At 41.5% G+C, this 19,223-nt stretch overlaps 1 protein-coding gene across 1 annotated transcript in view; it reads right to left on the minus strand.

Annotated features, from left to right (window-relative positions):
* LOC117433086 (trinucleotide repeat-containing gene 6B protein-like) overlaps positions 1–19,223 on the minus strand; it is an 80,213-nt gene that overhangs the window by 10,838 nt on the left and 50,152 nt on the right. Inside the window, exons 11-19 of the mRNA XM_059016465.1 lie at positions 18,826–18,871; positions 15,396–15,547; positions 12,959–13,093; positions 11,092–11,226; positions 8,054–8,176; positions 6,822–6,996; positions 2,816–2,977; positions 1,381–1,548; positions 604–747 (exon numbers count right to left, since the gene is read on the minus strand). Of these exons, the coding sequence (XP_058872448.1) occupies positions 604–747; positions 1,381–1,548; positions 2,816–2,977; positions 6,822–6,996; positions 8,054–8,176; positions 11,092–11,226; positions 12,959–13,093; positions 15,396–15,547; positions 18,826–18,871 (1,240 nt within the window). The remainder of the gene's footprint in view (positions 1–603; positions 748–1,380; positions 1,549–2,815; positions 2,978–6,821; positions 6,997–8,053; positions 8,177–11,091; positions 11,227–12,958; positions 13,094–15,395; positions 15,548–18,825; positions 18,872–19,223) is intronic.

Raw genomic sequence — 19,223 nt, forward strand, 5'->3', positions numbered from 1 at the left:
GAGAGAGAGAGAGAGAGAGAGAGAGAGAGAGAGAGAGAGAGAGAGAGAGAGAGAGAGAGAGAGAGAGAGAGAGAGAGAGAGAGAGAGAGAGAGAGAGAGAGAGAGAGAGAGGAGAGGAGAATCAGAAAAACGACTGCTTCATCCCAAGAGGCTGCAAAACCCAACCCTTAAACCAGGGTAAAATACAGAAAGCCAGGCAAGAAACTCCTGCAAGCCATCCCCCAGTCCTAGGCTTCAAAACTACCTTTTGTTATTTATATAAAATGACAAGGTGGCATCCACAGGCCCATGACAAACCTACACTGAACTGATCAAATATAACAGATGAAGTCCGTAGAGTTTTTTTTTTTTTTTTTTTTTTTTTTAAATACGCTGAGCGCAAGTCATATGTGAATATGTACAGGTGACCCTGTATTCCAGTTTGATCTTCCTGGTTTTACTATGAATTTAGTAACATCATACATTTGTGCTTGTTACCTACATGCACTGTGACTAATAAAGCCTGTATTAAACTGGAATGAGCGAAACAGCTGTGCAGTAGGAGTGGTATCTCCACCCCTGTATCTGCTGTGCAGTAGGAGTGGTATCTCATCCGTGCTGTACCTGCGTTGTCTCGGAGGAGCTGATGGTCGGTGTCGACGATGGGAGACACACCCGAGCCGCCTAGCACGCTCCCGGGGGTCATGTAGGGGTCAGACTCGGGGTCCACGCTCTGAATCCCTTTCCATGGCACTCCAGGCTGGAACTCTGCAAACAAATACCACAAGGTAAATCACTATAAACAACACCTGCTGTGTGCACATGTAAAAACTTAAGTGTGTGAAATACTGCTCCCCCAGATTCTGATGCAACTGGATGTGTTTCTAGATTCAAGTAAAATGCTTGATGTTTCCCGCATAATAAGAACCCTGGTTGGAGGGCATTACCGTCCTCATTAAGGCAAGACGCTAATGTACAGACAAGGTCAGCTGCCAAGGTCATGCCCAACAATGACACTTAATGCAATTAGAAACTGGTAAACAGATTGATGAATTAAAGTCCACAGGTCTCTAATGGAAAAGTAGCCACAGACTTGTAATTGGAAATCCTAGCTGATGTGTCACAAATCAGCAGCTACACTGTATTGTCCTGTTGGGGACCTCGAGAATGCTTTGCTAACAAATGAACCTGCTTCTTGGGCAAGGGCAAGGACAGCTACCATTGGAACAGCATCACGCTCAGTTTTACTGAATTCTTACTTCAAGGCTGTTTCTTACATAACAAAATGTAAGAATGCGTTTCTCAAAACAAAAAAAAAAAGTTATAAAAACAAGCGAACTTTTTTTGGCAAATGCAAAGTCCAGACCCTGAAAGCAGTCCCGGTGTGGTGTAGGCTCTTACCCGGTGGCCAGCTGGCGTGGCTGGGTTTATTCCCCATCTTGTTGGTGGCGGAGCGGGGTGGGAGCCAGCTGTCCCCAACGCTGTGCCCGCCCAGTGAATCTGAACCCAACATGTCATACTGGGAGTAGGGGGAGTTGCCTCGCACCTTCCCTGGTGGTACAAAAGCACCTGAAGCAGAGAAGAGCGAGAGTGAAAGAGACAGGAAGGGCAGGCCGGTTGGTTACTCGGAGCAGGGATAGGCAACACAGGAGCCAATTCACTTCAGGTGTAAGGTAGGTTACTAGAATACATATCCTTATATCATAAGCTAATGCACAGCGTGCACAGTGTTTCATTGTATAAGAGAGGTCATCTCCTGCAGCGTGGACGACAGCACCGCAAAGCAAAGTTGTACAAACTGGATCGGTCTACTCAAACTGTGTGAAAGGACGTCTGTTACACAATGAGAGACCCCCTACACACAGAAGGAATTCATTAATACAATTTAATTCACAATAAACACAAACTAAAACTAAACTACCTAGCATATATTATTTAATTCATATTTTTTTTGTCTCCAAACTGTCCAGCATCTTCTGTGTAGACATGCTGCTGCTAACGTCAGTTATATTGCTATAGTAAACAGTGCACTGCGGACTATGGGTCAAACCAATGTTCATGTGGGGTGCATTTTATTGTGATTCTTTTTTCTTCTTTTATCAAATGTCTGACTTCTGGCGTTTTCTGGATGACTCAGTTTATTACATTTTAAACCTTTAAAAAAAAAAAAAAGTCACAAAGAGTATATACATTAAACAAAAGAGTAGAGGGGCAAAATCTAACTGTAGTTTACCCCCCTTGTGCCCTATGGGTTAGGCGCCTACAGTCTCAATCAAGTTACAGTTCAAGAGAACATTTTTACAAGGTTTTCCACAATAAAATATATACAGCCCTCACCTACGTTTTTTTGGGGGCATTTTTACTTTTTCATCCATGCGTACTGTACATCCTAAGTGTTGCCCTTTGCAAAGGTTAAGAAATGACGTATGTGCCTTCATTGCCAAGTTCGTTACTTAGCAGCCGTAAAAAAAAAAAAAAAAAGCGACCAAGGAAAGACAGACAGAGAGAGAAAACAAAATGGTAGTCTAACATAATGCAGTTCAAATAATATTAAACATTCTCTTAGCAATTTTCTCATGACTTTTCTAAGACTTTCTGAATTTGTTCTTTTTCCAAAGGGTATTTCCAGACTTGGAAATGGCCACTTTCAAATTCCATTACTTTTCCAGGATTTCTATGACTGTACGAACCCTGTTTAATGCACTTGATTACACTGATAGAACATTTACTAAGCCAGGAGAAGCAACGTAACTGAAATCTGACTTGCACAAGGCAGAAAGGAAGTGTAACAGGAGCTGTGTTTGAGATGGGCGTGACGGTTCAGTGCTGGTCTCACCATTCTTGTGCATGGGGGGCTCCGGCGGGGACGCTGCAGGGGACAGCCCGTCCATCATGGATGTCCACTGCTTGAAGCGAGACTGCTGAGAGCCAGACTCCTTCCCACCCCCCACCATGGAGTTGAAGTCCAGGCTGCCGAGGTTCGCACTGGAGCCAAACCCTGGGAGACGAGAACCAACAGGAGGCTTCAGCTAAGTAAGGGTGTATAGAGACACTTCATTACTACCACATGTTCTGCCATTTAACCTTATAAAATAATTAGACATCCAATTAAAGAGTAAGAACGTTCACAAACGAGAGGAGGCCATTCGGCCCATCTTGCTCGTTTGGTTGTTAGTAGCTTATTGATCCCAGAATCTCATCAAGCAGCTTCTTGAAGGATCCCAGGGTGTCAGCTTCAACAACATTACTGGGGAGTTGGTTCCAGACCCTCATAATCCTCTGTGTAAAAAAGTGCCTCCTTTTTTCTGCTCTGAATGCCCCTTTATCTAATCTCCATTTGTTGAAAAAGTCCCCTGTGTCGACATTGTCAATACCTTTTAGAATTTTGAATGCTTGAATCATATCACCGCGTAGTCTTCTTTGTTCAAGACTGAATAGATTCAATTTCTTTTGCATTCCTTTCTGCATACATGCCTTTTAAACCCGGGATAATTCTGGTCGCCGCTCTTCTATGCACTCTTTCTGAAGCAGCAATATCCTTTTTGTTACGAGGTGACCAAAACTGAACAATATTCTAGATAAGGTCTTACTAATGCATTGTAAAGTTTTAAAATTACTTCCCTTGATTTAAATTCAACACTTCACTATATATCCGAGGATCTTGTTGGCCATTTTTTATAGCTTCCCCACATTGTCTAGATGAAGACATTTCTGAGTCAACATAAACTCCTAGGTCTTTTTCATAGATTCCTTCTTCAATTTCAGTATCTCCCATATGATATTTATAATGCACATTTTTATTGCCTGGGTGCAGTACCTTACACTTCTCTATTAAATGTCATTTGCCATGTGTCTGCCCAGTTCTGAATGCTGTCTAGATCATTTTGAATTACCTTTGCTGCTGCAACAGTGTTTGCCACTCCTCCTATTTTTGTGTCATCTGCAAATTTAACAAGTTTGCCTACTATACCAGAATCTAAATCATTAACCCTTTGCGGTCCATTTATTCAGCGCGTCAGGTCCAATTTATTTTCACACACACAGTTAATTTTAGACGCGCTGTTTAAGAGTATTTTTTTTCAGTCAAACGGGTTTAAAAGGCCCTGCATATCAACAAAGCACTCACTAGGCATCTCCAGCCCCGCCCCACCCTTTCGTTCCCTATCGCTTTCACATATGCTAAGAAATAAATAATAAGTCATACATTATTATTATTATTATTATTTATTTATTTTAGCAGACGCCTTTATCCAAGGCGACTTACAGAGACTAGGGTGTGTGAACTATGCATCAGCTGCAGAGTCACTTACAACTACGTCTCACCCGAAAGACGGAGCACAAGGAGGTTAAGTGACTTGCTCAGGGTCACACAGTGAGTCAGTGGCTGAGGTGGGATTTGAACCGGGGACCTCCTGGTTACAAGCCCTTTTCTTTAACCACTGGACCACACAGCCTCCTCTACATACCGATCAATCATCTCCTGATCACTCGTTTTATCACCAAACTCCTCAATAATGCAATCCAAGTCATTATTTTATTACTATAACATCTCAAAAAAGCTCTGCAAATGTCCGCGATAGTCTCTGTGCGCTGATACAGTAACATGCAGCTTGTTTCGTTATGACCGCCCATATGGGATGCCAATGGCAAGTATGACTAATCATGAGATACGCCTTTTTTTATTTTGTTTTTTTATTTTATTTTTAAAATCGGCTTGTCCTCGGCTCCTGTCGCTCCCACTCGGTCATTGAATGGTTTTCTCGGCTTTTTCCGGAGAAAAAATGACTAGAGACCTGTTTTCTACGTCTTTTTGATGATATCAGACAGGGTCAGACATCGGACCGGAAAGGGAAAATTGTAATGTCGGACCTGGTCCGCAAAGGGTTCATGTAGATTAGGAATAGCAGAGGACCCAATACTGATCTCTGTGGTACACCACTGGTTGCCTCGCTCCATTTTGAGGTTTCTCCTCTAATCAGTACTGTCTGTCTTCTACATGTTAACCACTCCCTAATCCATATGCATGTACTTCCTTGAATCCCTACTTTGCAAGCATTACGGCATATACTTTCAAAGTGCTTCGTCCAATCTAACTCACTATTTTTGGGGGGTTACAAAATGAACATAAAACACCTTCAAGGTGTTTAAGAGAACTTGGATTATATCTAGGCTTGCTACTATTCGATTTTCATTTTTTTGTGAAATCGACAATTAATATCGACGTTTATTAATATTTACCGTTTTTTTCGATCTTTATTTTTCAATTCAAGCAGAGCACGGGTGAAATCAATCTTTATGCTTTAAAAATATATATACTTTATGCCATTGAGAAACGTCTCATTTAGAGAAACCCCTTTATCATATTCTACATGCAACTAAACCATGGTTACCATCATTCTAATTGAAATGACATTTGGTGACAGCGAAGCTATACCTTGTAGATATAGATCCTACACAAATTTAAAAATATGTCTCAAATAAACTGTAGAAAATGCAGCATATAAAGTGTATTACAGAGACATTTATAGCAAGCATTTACAAGTAAAACAATATGCACAGACAAAACAAAACATTAGAGAGTTGAACAGAACTAACTTCCACTTATTCCGAGCTCTGCCCCTCTCCTTAAAGCACAGCTGGACTCGCAGGAAGCAAGGCAGACTGGCCCGCTTCATCCTGCCGCCAATCAGGGTATTGTGCACAATACTCATTAAGTGTTTTCCTCTTGCACCCCATTTTCAAATCAAGCTATTAACTGTCACCGTAGATACTTATAATAGCAAACGCTTACCTACACCTTAACCCACTAATTTCAAAGTAGGAGCTTTGAATGACAGGCGCTGTAGCTGGCAAATGAAAGTGGACAGTCATTTAAACGAATGACAGCATTCTAGCACTGCTTCAGCCAACGAGATCTGTCAGGACGGGATGAAATGATTGACGGTGAAACTACACTAACCTATTAAGGAACCACTGATTTGACTGACAGCGACCCCTAGCCATTCAGAGCGGAACGGAGACAGGATAGACAGCAAGTATAAAAACTACACAGACGAGAGGATTTCTTAAATTATTCTTTTTGGTAAGAAAAAAAATAGTGAGTGGTTTTACCGACGTTTATCCTATATAAATTTATTTCAGTTGAACTCATATTTTTGGAGAATTCGACGTTTAAAAGACTTTCACCGATTACAATCAAAAAGTAGCAAGCCTAATTATATCACTTAGTTGTTTGGCTCTAGTTTTGTAAATTTCACAGGCATTTTACCTCAAGTAAAAGCTTTGAAAATATGGCCCTGTGTTGAATGATTTTATCTAACAAAATAATTCAATAAATCTTAACCATTGGTGCACACACTATAGTAAAATTTATATATATATATATATATATATATATATATATATATCACACACACACGTTTTTCCAACTGGTCATTTCAGCTGGAGGGTGAAATTGTCCCCACCCCTTCAATGGCTTCTTTTCTGTCAATAACCAAATCAGCTGCTTCCCCAATTCATGCTATCAGCCAGTAACATGCTTTGACCCAGAAAAAAAACACATGTTTGCTATGTAGCGAATTAAAGTGCAAAATAGTTAAGATGTATGCAATTATTTTATTAGCTGCAATTACTTTAAGGTGCTTTCATCCAAGTTCAGGAGCTGCTCTTCTAGTCGCCTGCTATCGACATGTAACATAACAAGATCAGCCTCTTTATAGAAGTAAGAGCCAGCGCCAGCCAGTGCCCTGGATCAAGAATCCTTTTGTTTAGGTGGCACACCTTTTCTTTTGACAATCCCAGCATCATAGATGTAGCAAGGCAGTTATAAAAGGCCTACTCACCAGAGTACCCTCCTGGCATCTGTCCTTTGGGGTGCAGGTCCTGCATGCCGGAGTGCACCAGGTTGTCCAGGTGCTGTTTGGGCATCCCCAGGTGAGAGGGAGAGTGCTTCATCCCCCCCGCAGACTGCTGCTGCTGCCTCTGCTGCTGCTGAAGAACATTCATCATGCGGGCCAGCTGAGAGAGGGAAAGAGTGCAGGAATGGGAATAAGTCTCCTACTGCACAGCAGTTTCACCCATTCCAGGTTTTACTATGAGCTTGAATAGAAACAGTGTATCTGTAACAAGCTCAAGTGTGTCTTTTTAGAAACATAGTACTGTATAGAAATGGATCAAACCGCTATGCAATGGGAGTCTTATTTCCATCACTAGAGTTCGCCCACAGTTTACTATCAATATTCTGCATACCTAACAATGCTTTTTTTGCATGGAGTAAACATGTGTAAAAATCACAGGCAGAAACAGGACTAGAGCAGTTGGAGGCAATGCGCAATACAGAAAACTGTGTTGCCATAAGTTTCTGTCCCATTTAAGCTGGTCATTCGCAACAACCATTTCAAATATGCAAAACTCTTGTGAGCTCTCACCTTCAAATGTATGAAGCTTTAGCCAGACAAACAATTCAGATATATTATTTTAGATGACAACCACAGGACGCTCCAAAGTTAAATGTTCAATAGGCTCCAATACTTTAGCACATTGCATTTTGGGAATTGTATTCATTTTTTGTCTGAGCCTCTTGTTCAAAGCTGCTGCAGAACTACAGGTGCATTGTGCCAACATTGGATTTCTCTCACACTTCATGCACATTCATTGCCCAAGCACCTGGTTGCCCAGCACTTAAGACAGTTTTCACTTTCTAGGATGTACTCATTCAGCAAGCAGGGCAACATGAATTCAGTTTTTTTTTTAATTGGAAAATGCAGCTTCTTAAATCTCACCTGTTATGCACTTACGTTCACTACAGAGATCTCAAAATGTGCAGTTTCAAAAGAAACACAAGGTAATAGCTCTGATCTGAAGCAAGGCTTGCAAACAGACTTCAACTAAGTGTAGAGCCAGATATCATGCTTTAAAATAAAGAGATACGAATGTGTAACATGGGTGTTTCTTTCAAAACTGCACATTTGAGAGCTTTACACAGAATGGAACTACACAACAGGGGAACATTTATTGAATAATTTTGTTGGCTAGAACCGAGGGTTGGAAATGGAAAGCAGGGTGCTGGGTTTACCTGCTGTGGGTCTGGCTGCTGTCTCACGTTCTGGGGGAATTTCCTCTGGTTCTGCAGGAGCTGCTGCTGCTGCTGCTGCTGCTGTTGCTGCTGCTGCTGCTGTTGCAGGAGAAGCTGACAAGCCTGTCCGGGAGGCAATCAGCATAAAGAGATTCAGCTTGTATCTTGCTGCTTGTACACTGCTTTTTAATATATAATTACATTTTAAACAGTTTATAGGCAAAACCACAACAAAACATAGAACAGTGTGTTTACACGGTGCAAAAAAGTAGTGGCAAAATATATAGTTTGCCTCCCCTGTGCTCTACACGACACAGCATTTCTACACGAATCATAGGAATGGACCTGGGAGACCATTTTGACAAAATTCCGTCTACAGACGGAGCACTTTCACCCGAGAGAGAGAGAGAGAGAGAGAGAGAGAGAGAGAGAGAGAGAGAGGAGAGAGAGAGAGAGAGGAGAGAGAGAGAAAAAGAAAGAAAGAAAGCAAGAAAGAAAGAAAGAAAGAAAGAAAGAAAGAAAGAAGACAGAGATAGATATATAGAGTGATTATTTATATTTATATATATATATATATATATATATACACACACACATATATGTATATATACACAGTACTGTGCAAAAGTTTTAGGCAGGTGTGAAAAAATGCTGTAACGTAAGAATGCTTTCAAAAATAGACATGTTAATAGATTATATTTATCAATTAACTAAATACAAAGTGAGTGAGCAGAAGAAAAATCTAAATCAAATCCATATTTGTTGTGACCACCCTTTGCCTTCAAAACAGCATCAATTCTTCTAGGTACACTTGCACAAAGTCAGGGATTTTGTAGGCATATAGTCAGGTGTATGATTAAACAATTATACCAAACAGGTGCTAATGATCATCAATCCAATATGTAGGTTGAAACACAATCATTAACTGAAACAGAAACAGCTGTGTAGGAGGAATAAAACTGGGTGAGGAACAGCCAAACTCAGCTAACAAGGTGAGGTTGCTGAAGACAGTTTACTGTCAAAAGTCATACACCATGGCAAGACTGAGCACAGCAACAAGACACAAGGTAGTTATACTGCATCAGCAAGGTCTCTCCCAAGCAGAAATTTCAAGGCAGACAGGGGTTTCCAGATGTGCTGTCCAAGCTCTTTTGAAGAAGCACAAAGAAACGGGCAACGTTGAGGACCGTAGACGCAGTGGTCGGCCAAGGAAACTTACTGCAGCAGATGAAAGACACATCATGCTTAGTTCCCTTCGCAATCAGAAGATGTCCAGCAGTGCCATCAGCTCAGAACTGACAGAAAACAGTGGGACCCTGGTACACCCATCTACTGTCCGGAGAAGTCTGGTCAGAAGTGGCCTTTATGGAAGACTTGCGGCCAAAAAGCCATACCTCCGACGTGGAAACAAGGCCAAGCGACTCAACTATGCACAAAAACACAGAACTGGGGTGCAGAAAAATGGCAGCAGGTGCTCTGGACTGATGAGTCAAAATTTCAAATATTTGGCTGTAGCAGAAGGCAGTTTGTTCGCCGAAGGGCTGGAGAGCGGTACACGAATGAGTGTCTGCAGGCAACAGTGAAGCATGGTGGAGGTTCCTTGCAAATTTGGGGCTGCATTTCTGCAAATGGAGTTGGGGATTTGGTCAGAATTAATGGTCTCCTCAATGCTGAGAAGTACAGGCAGATACTTATCCATCATGCAATACCATCAGGGAGGCATCTGATTGGCCCCAAATTTATTCTGCAGCATGACAACGACCCCAAACATACAGCGAAAGTCATTAAGAACTATCTTCAGCGTAAAGAAGAACAAGGAGTCCTGGAAGTGATGGTATGGCCCCCACAGAGCCCTGATCTCAACATCATCGAGTCTGTCTGGGATTACATGAAGAGAGAGAAGCAACTGAGGCTGCCTAAATCCACAGAAGAACTGTGGTTAGTTCTCCAAGATGTTTGGGCCAACCTACCTGCCGAGTTCCTTCAAAAACTGTGTGCAAGTGTACCTAGAAGAATTGATGCTGTTTTGAAGGCAAAGGGTGGTCACACCAAATATTGATTTGATGTAGATTTTTCTTCTGTTCACTCACTTTGCATTTTGTTAATTGATAAATATAAACTATTAACATGTCTATTTTTGAAAGCATTCTTACTTTACAGCATTTTTTCACACCTGCCTAAAACTTTTGCACAGTACTGTATATATGTATATATATATATATATATATATATATATATATATATATATATATATATATATATATATATATATATATATATATATATATACACACACACACACACATATATACACAACTTTTCTTGATGCAGCATTGTTTTCATCCAATAGAAATTGTTACATAAAGAAATTTCCAGCGGCTGTATCACATTAGGGTCTACTATGCATTATAAATATATAGCCATTTGTATTAATTGCCTTCGGTAGGCTTCCTGTAAACTTACTTTATACATAAACATCGTCCTCCTCATGCTCCAAGGCACAATTTAGGTTTAGAAAATATATGCAAGAAGCTACCGCTTTTGGAATTCCAGCCCTGTAGAGCACACTGCTCCTGTAAAACCACCACATTCTCTTTAAAAAAAAAAAAAGGGGGAACATGCAGTCTGACAAGGGAAATAAAACAGGAGCTTCAATCAGAGCTGGGATTTAACTTTTTGCTTTCCTTTAGTCTAGTTATTTAAGCATCAGCATCCACTCAATTTACAGAATAATAGTGGTAGAACGACTAGTTATTTGCCAGTTGAATAGTCAAGGTAAAAATATGAAGGAAAAAAAATTAAAATCATGCATTTGATAATCTCTGGTGCTCTATTTTTGTACATAGTTTTGTGATACAGCACGCTTCATAATTTCCGTTTAAATTCAAACAAATTTCAATATAGACCTTGCCAGTTCGCTACTAGTTTACACTTTAAAACACATAAAGCATGACTGCATTGCTGCCGAAGCATGCGATTAGTCAACTGTCATTTCTCTAGTGCCACCCCCAGCGCAGGTCGTGTGCGCGGTCCCTCACCAGCTGGAACTGTGGTATCTGTGGCAGCTGGCTCAGCATTGCGATTTGCTGCGGGGAGAGCTGGGGGGCCATGTTGAACAGCCCCGTGTTCAGGCCGCTGTTCTGGGGAAGCTGCTTCAGCATGGACGCGGACACCTGGAACATGAGGCAAAGAGGGGGTCAGGAAAAAAACAGTGGCATATGCTTAGCAACAAACAACTCCCAACACAGCTGTAAAAACCAACACATTGGACCTACATCTACTGTGTGTACATTCAAAATGGCACAATTATGGATGGAAGCATTCCATCATCTAGCAAATGGCACAGTGCTTCTCTAGATTTATGTTAAGCACCATCTACGCAAGTATTAATGAAAAACACCCCCATTTACAGTTATTCAAAAGGCTCTAAATCAAACATAAGTAGTGTTTAGCATAGAAACTTGTTAAAGCAAGGTCTAGAGACCTACCACACAACCTAGTCAGAGCTGCCTGTTCCTTTATTTATTTTTTATTTCAAGGCTGCTAGCCCCTACAAATTAAAATATATTTCAGGCTCTGGCAAGCCAATGAGCTAATTTTTACTGTTCAATCTAGAATTTTGGTAAATGTAAACACACCGCATTTAGAACAAAAAAAACCTTCACTGATTTATTTTTTTTTATTTAAAAAAAAATTGAAAATTCTATTTATTCTGGACTTAATAGCAGTAATGAAGAGTGTTTTAGGATCTCGTAAGCGCTATCAAACCTGGACTAAAATATTCAAACTCAACTTTATAAAAATAACAATCAAAATAACACCAAGAAAGATTTAACAATGTTTATTTAAATTTTTACTACTCTGCAACTATCAAAACACAAAATGCTGTGTAGTATCCCTGGGTAAGGGCGTCTGCTAAGAAATAAATAATAATAATAATAATAATTACTTAAACCTCAAAACCCATTTGCACATGCATAAATGGGGAGTGTCAGATTGTGCGTATTGCTGGTGTTTTTTCGTACGTATGTGAGCGATAGTCATGACGCCCACCATGTTTCACAGAGAAGTCTGTCCTGCAGTATTCACAGCAGACGTCAGAGAGACACTCCACTTCTTTTAATGCATGACCATTCTGTGGTAAATTCCATTCGATATTTGACAAGCCATCCTCAATCTTTTAGACGGAGCAGAGTGACACTTTGTTTGATTTGTGAATGGTTAAGATGACAGTGACTGTGAAACTAGTATATTAACAGACCACTGAGATGATTAACAGCGATCCCTAGCCATTCAGAGTAGAACGGAGACAGGACAGACAGTAAGTACAAAAACTAAACAAAACTATAAGATGATTTCAAAATTGTTATTTTTGGTACGAAAATTTGTTTTCACCAACGTTTATGCTATATAAATTTATTTTTGGGGGAATTTGACTTAACAAGCTTTGAAATTCAAGGAAATAGGACTGTTGTTGGCTTCTTAAATGACCAAGAATAGTTTTATGAACATCAAACTTTCCTTTGTATGTTTATAGACGCAGTAGGACTACCTCTTATATTTGTAAGTGTCGTTTTGCAGATTCTGCTTGTGACACAACCAAGCCGTTAAGAGGTTGTCCTACAGCATGTATAAACATACAAGTCACAACTCCTAAACAAAACAGAATCTGCACACTTCAGTGTTAATACATTACGTTAATACGTTTATTATAATTAAGCACAAATGATGGTTGATCTAGAATGTTTAATATAAATACTGTGCGAGATTGAGAAATAAGATCAACAGAACAGCACATAATATTCATAAAAACAAACTTAATTCTTCTTTAATATGCTGCAAGTTAAAGCTATTCATTTCATAGCGATGTTTTTAAAACCTTGTTTTCCCAGCTAGCCCGCATACCTGAGGGGACAGGAACTGGGGAGGCACTTGAGCTCGCAGCCCAGCAGAAGGGTTAATGGGTGGCACCGACGCCGGGTGCAGACCACGCGACTGTGCCATGCCGCTGCCGCCACCGAACACTCCATGATTACCAGCCTGCGGGGAGATAGTGGGCGTGAGAGCCACCGTGTACCCAACTAAACCAATACCCAAAACAGGATATTACCTCGACTCCATGACAGAAGAGTGTGGCTTTATAACTGTTCCAAACCAGGTAAGCATGCGTATCAAACTCACTACAGTGAATAGGCACGCCTTCACAGTGGTTCCTTCAGCTGCACCTGGTGTGCCTAACACTGCACTCACACCCCTATACAGTGCATGATCATCGCTGAATGCAGTAAATTGCAATCAGGTGGTTTTAAAGTGTGTTTGATTGCATGTTATTTCAGGCAGGGACAGGGTGTTACTCCACTTCGCTGATATGGAGTCGAGAGAGAACCCAAACCAAAATATGTTCAGCCAAGCAATCCAATCTTTAAAATCCTCAAATCGTAAAATCTGACGCTACACTTGGAGCTGGAAACTCACACTGGTCCCGATCTCGGCACTGGGCTTCAGAACTGGTGTAGGAATGAATGAATGAATGAATGAATGAATGAATGAATGAATGAATGAATAAATAAATAAATAAATAAGAAAGAGAGAGACAGACTGTGGCTATTCAAGCTCATAGTAAAACCTGGAATGGGTAAAACTGCAATGCAAAAGAAGTCTTATTTCCATTCCTGTAACGGGGGAGAGAACAGCAAGTAAAGCTTCACAGTTTGAAACATGACTGACTTGAAAAAAAAAAAATGATTCAAATTCAATGCTCCAGAAAATAGTTTCACTGGCCATGGGCCCAAACGCAGGTGCTGACACTCTTCCTTTGGCATGTTACACACAGGAGGCAGCAGAGACAGCAATCAGGGAGAATGTTACAGAGAAAGCAGAGGAGGGGCGCAGTGTGGCTCTTACTTGTCGAGCAGCAGCAGCAGCAGCAGGGCTGTAGTGCTGGGGGTTGAACCCGAGTCCTGAGCCCCCCGATGGGGAGTGCTTGTAGTTGGGGGGAGGGGAGAAGGGGGAGCAGGGGCCGTCATCCCCAAGGCACCCATCCTGATTGGAGAAAGGCAAGGTCAGCTGAAAACAGGGTAGGCGCAGGGAACAGCCAGCCAGCAGGACAGGTTAGTCAAGCAAACAAAGGAGAGGGCGGGGAAAAAGACAAGACAAGAAACAGAGAGTTAGTTTTAGTTAGTTTTGAACAGGATGTACACAATACAACTTCACGATATAGGTAAGCAGTTACTAAAGACTAGCGAAGCCCCGGCAAGGAGATGCAATAGGATCTGCTGGGCGACAGGGCAGCTGTAATTGCACAGCATTCCTGAGTAACATGAGGCACCATATGATAAGCAACAGGACCCTAGGATCCTAGCAGTCTGCTGTTGCAAAATGTTATTGGCCACATTTTGAAGTGCATAAGGCCAATTCACACACAGACAGAGTGGTTGTAACAATATAAAAAACAGTAGTTCAACTATTGTTCCCAGTCCATTCTTGCCATTTATACTGTTAATTGTTTTATTCCTCTCAAACACAGGGCTGTATAAGTGATCACATGATTGATTCACCTCTGTGCTTGTCACATTGCAACTTACAGCAGTGTTTATTTATGTACATGTGCTGCCATAGTTACAGCGCTCATGTGTGTTCATGTTGAGCTTGGTGCTCGTGAGCCTCTTGTGAAGTGGTAGTACGTTACAGCGCTCATGTGTGTTCATGTTGAGCTTGGTGCCCGTGAGCCTCTTGTGAACAGTGGTAGTAAGTTACAGGCTGATCAAAAGTGAAATGCTTTCCCTTCGAGCCCAGACAATGACAGGCTGAATCAGCTGAAAAATGTAGAGATTTGTTAGTTCTCCAATAACAAAAAGTAATACGAAACATTAAAATAAATCTAAAAACTCTGAATGTGGTCTTTATCTTGTGTTTTGACTATTAACTCCTGAACCTTGCACCAATAGTGTTAAGAAAGACTGATCTTTGGATTCAGATGAAAAGGGGCACTTGTATTGGACTTTTATCATTGCTTCCTCCATGCTGTATGATACAGAGACCTGAACACTGCGTGCCAAGGGAGAGGGGGGAGGGGGAGACCATTCATTAGAACAGTGCTCCTCTAGTCTGGAGCAGGGTTTGTGGCAGTGGTGGCACCACTGTGGCGGGTCACTGGGCTTGTGGAAGCACCGCTGTGGCGGGTCACTGGGCTTGTGGAAGCACCGCTGTGGCGGGTCACTGGGCTTGTGGAAGCACCGCTGTGGCGGGTCATGGGGTGTGTGGAAGCACCGCTGTGGTGGGTCACGGGGCTTGTGGAAGCACCGCTGTGTCATGTCTCGGGGCATGTCTTCCTCACTCTCACCTTGTCGTAGTAGGGCCCGGAGTCCCCCGGTCCCATGTCTTTGGAATTGGGCGGGCGGAAGACCTGTCTCCCCTTCCTCAGCTCTCCGTTGTAGTCGCCCAGATTCATCCCTCGCTTCTCAGCCTCCAGCTTCTTATCCTGCAGGGGGCCTCCTGAGAGAGAGAGAGAGATATATGCATTCAAGATCAGGCAGGTGGTTACAAACTCTGTAGTCTTGCATTTTAAATCTGCTGGTTGTTGAAGCTGACACCCTGGGATCCTTCAAGATGCTGCTTGATGAGACTCTGGGATCAATAAGCTACTAACAACCAAAACGAGCAAGGTCGGCTGAATGGCCGCCTCTCGTTTGTAAACTTTATGTTCTTATGCTCTCAACTAAAAGGGCTGTAGGTTTTCCACTGGGATCAGTCAATGCTGTAAAATTATTACTTTTTTTTTTTAAAACTGTTCTGAAACCCAGGACAGGGTTATAACTCAGAATCAAAACTAAAATGTCAAAAACGATTGTTACATACAATCACCCACTGGAACTTTAGCTGCAGCTACACTTACAATGTTGCCCAGAGTGTAGATCTCTCTCAGAATGTCAACGACAAAATACCGTATTCCTTCGAATTTAAGATGCAGCCCAAATTTCCCACCCTCAAATTTGAGGAAAAAATAAATATGCATTTACAAATATACAGTACTGTGCAAAAGTTTTAGGCAGGTGTGAAAAAATACTGTAAAGTAAGAATGCTTTCAAAAATAGACATGTTAATAGTTTATATTCATCAATTAACAAAATGTAAAGTGAGTGAACAGAAGAAAAATCTACATCAAATCAGTATTTGGTGTGACCACTTTTTGCCTTCAAAACAGCATCAATTCTTCTAGGTACACTTGCACACAGTTTTTGAAGGAACTCGGCAGGTAGGTTGGCCCAAACATCTTGGAGAACTAACCACAATTCTTCTCTCTTCATGTAATCCCAGACAGACTCGATGATGTTGAGATCAGGGTTCTGTGGGGGCCATACCATCACTTCCAGGACTCCTTGTTCTTCTTTACGCTGAAGATAGTTCTTAATGACTTTCGCTGTATGTTTGGGGTTGTTGTCATGCTGCAGAATAAATTTGGGGCCAATCAGATGCCTCCCTGATGGTACTGCATGATGGATAAGTATCTGCCTGTACTTCTCAGCATTGAGGAGACCATTAATTCTGACCAAATCCCCAACTCCATTTGCAGAAATGCAGCCCCAAAGGAACCTCCACCATGCTTCACTGTTACCTGCAGACACTCATTCGTGTACCGCTCTCCAGCCCTTCGGCGAACAAACTGCCTTCTGCTACAGCCAAATATTTCAAATTTTGACTCATCAGTCCAGAGCACCTGCTGCCATTTTTCTGCACCCCAGTTCCTGTGTTTTCGTGCATAGTTGAGTCGCTTGGCCTTGTTTCCACGTCGGAGGTATGGCTCTTCCATGAAGGCCACTTCTGACCAGACTTCTCCGGACAGTAGATGGGTGTACCAGGGTCCCACTGTTTTCTGCCAATTCTGAGCTGATGGCACTGCTGGACATCTTCTGATTCCGAAGGGAACTAAGCATGATGTGTCTTTCATCTGCTGCAGCAAGTTTCCTTGGCCGACCACTGCGTCTACGGTCCTCAACGTTGCCCGTTTCTTTGTGCTTCTTCAAAAGAGCTTGGACAGCACATCTGGAAACCCCTGTCTGCCTTGAAATTTCTGCCTGGGAGAGACCTTGCTGATGCAGTATAACTACCTTGTGTCTTGTTGCTGTGCTCAGTCTTGCCATGGTGTATGACTTTTGACAGTAAACTGTCTTCAGCAACCAAGTTTGGCTGTTCCTCACCCAGTTTTATTCCTCCTACACAGCTGTTTCTGTTTCAGTTAATGATTGTGTTTCAACCTACATATTGAATTGATGATCATTAGCACCTGTTTGGTATAATTGTTTAATCATACACCTGACTATATGCCTACAAAATCCCTGACTTTGTGCAAGTGTACCTAGAAGAATTGATGCTGTTTTGAAGGCAAAGGGTGGTCACACGAAATATGGATTTGATTTAGATTTTTCTTCTGTTCACTCACTTTGCATTTAGTTAATTGATAAATATAATCTATTAACATGTCTATTTTTGAAAGCATTCTTACTTTACAGCATTTTTTCACACCTGCCTAAAACTTTTGCACAGTACTGTACATACAATCTCAGTTACACATATGGAGGCTCGTTGGGCCGTCTGCTATCACAGAGCATTACAGTTATGTGCTGCTTCTCATTTCCAGTCGTGGATACTCACACCTGCTTTTCTCCCAATTTGTGAACTGTGGAATTGCTTGGCATGTCGAAAAATACGGGTGTCTCGTCAGCATTTCCAATCTATTCAAACTGGTACCGTTTGTTAGAAATGCTGAAATTGTAAAAGCTTCTCTTTGAATTGCTCAGGAAGCTTTAAATTATTTGTTTATTTATTTAGCAGACGCCTTTATCCAAGGTGACTTACAGAGACTAGGGTGTGTGAACTATGCAACAGCTGCAGAGTCACTTACAACAACGTCTCACCCGAAAGACGGAGCACAAGGAGGTTAAGTGACTTGCTCAGGGTCACACTGAGTCAGTGGCTGAGGTGGGATTTGAACCGGGGACCTCTTGGTTACAAGCCCTTTTCTTTAACCACTGGACCACACAGCCTCTTTAAATACAAAAAACACACAATGTACAATGACATTCTTTCAAAATTGCACTCTTGGGACCTATATAACGAATAAAAGTGTGCAACCGGTAGGGTTTATGGAACTCATAACCAGTGTGCTGTAATGAGGACCAGTTTGTGAGGAGCTGGTTTGCGGTGCTGGAGCTAATGATGCTTCTTTGAAAATGGCTGCCTGTGTCATGAATGATTTGAGATCGGGCAGCAACGTTTTGGTTCGTCTTTTCTCGGCAGTCAGTCACGTTGCTGTTTGTGTACTAGGGTAGTCATGTATTTTGTTGGCGATTTTAATACACGCATCACTATACTGTACTCTAATTCAAGACGCAGGCTATTTTTGAGAAGCAAAAAATGGCTCAAAAACTGCATCTTAAATTCGAAGGAATACAGTATCTGAAACACTTAAACCACAACAGGTTCTGTAAAAAAAGACTGTGTGCTAATATCAGGTTTTCGTCTATTTAGATTTATTGTCTTATATGTTTAAGTGTTCGGTGGTTCTCATCAACTTCAGTGTACTCTCTCTTGCACTCTTTATGAGAATTACACTCAACTTGATTAGAGGAAGACACTGAACACTTAAAAACACACATTATTGTTCGCTTTTATACAAACCCCAAAATGGGAGAACTAGACAGCGAAAAGCTTTACTGGCTCACTGCTGCAGGGAATAATTGAAAGGTTAGACTGAAGATAAACGGTCCACTTACCAACTGACAAATCCATCTTACTGCCCGCAGGATCATCAGCTTGGCTCTGTTGAAGCAATACAAAATAATCTATGAAAATGATGCTTTGCACAACAGCTCTGTGACAATACTAAAACCAATTCAGAACCCCCATACAGTATATTGCGCAATCCGCGTCCAAACTAAAGGAAGTTTTATCACAATTGGATCTCTAGATACAAGTATAAATGTGCAACACACACAGACAAAGAAGACCAGGCATCCCACATTGCAAGGTTGTGTTCAACTCGTTAACCAAGGTTCCTCATTTGGTTCTCTGGCTATATGTAGGACTCGAAAGTTGAAGATAACCACAACTAGAGAACAGTCAGAAATGCATGCGTTTCTGAATCAATTGTGCCTGAATATTTGACCTCAAA

Source organism: Acipenser ruthenus, chromosome 53 (genome assembly GCF_902713425.1).
Source record: "Acipenser ruthenus chromosome 53, fAciRut3.2 maternal haplotype, whole genome shotgun sequence".
NCBI lineage: Eukaryota > Metazoa > Chordata > Actinopteri > Acipenseriformes > Acipenseridae > Acipenser > Acipenser ruthenus.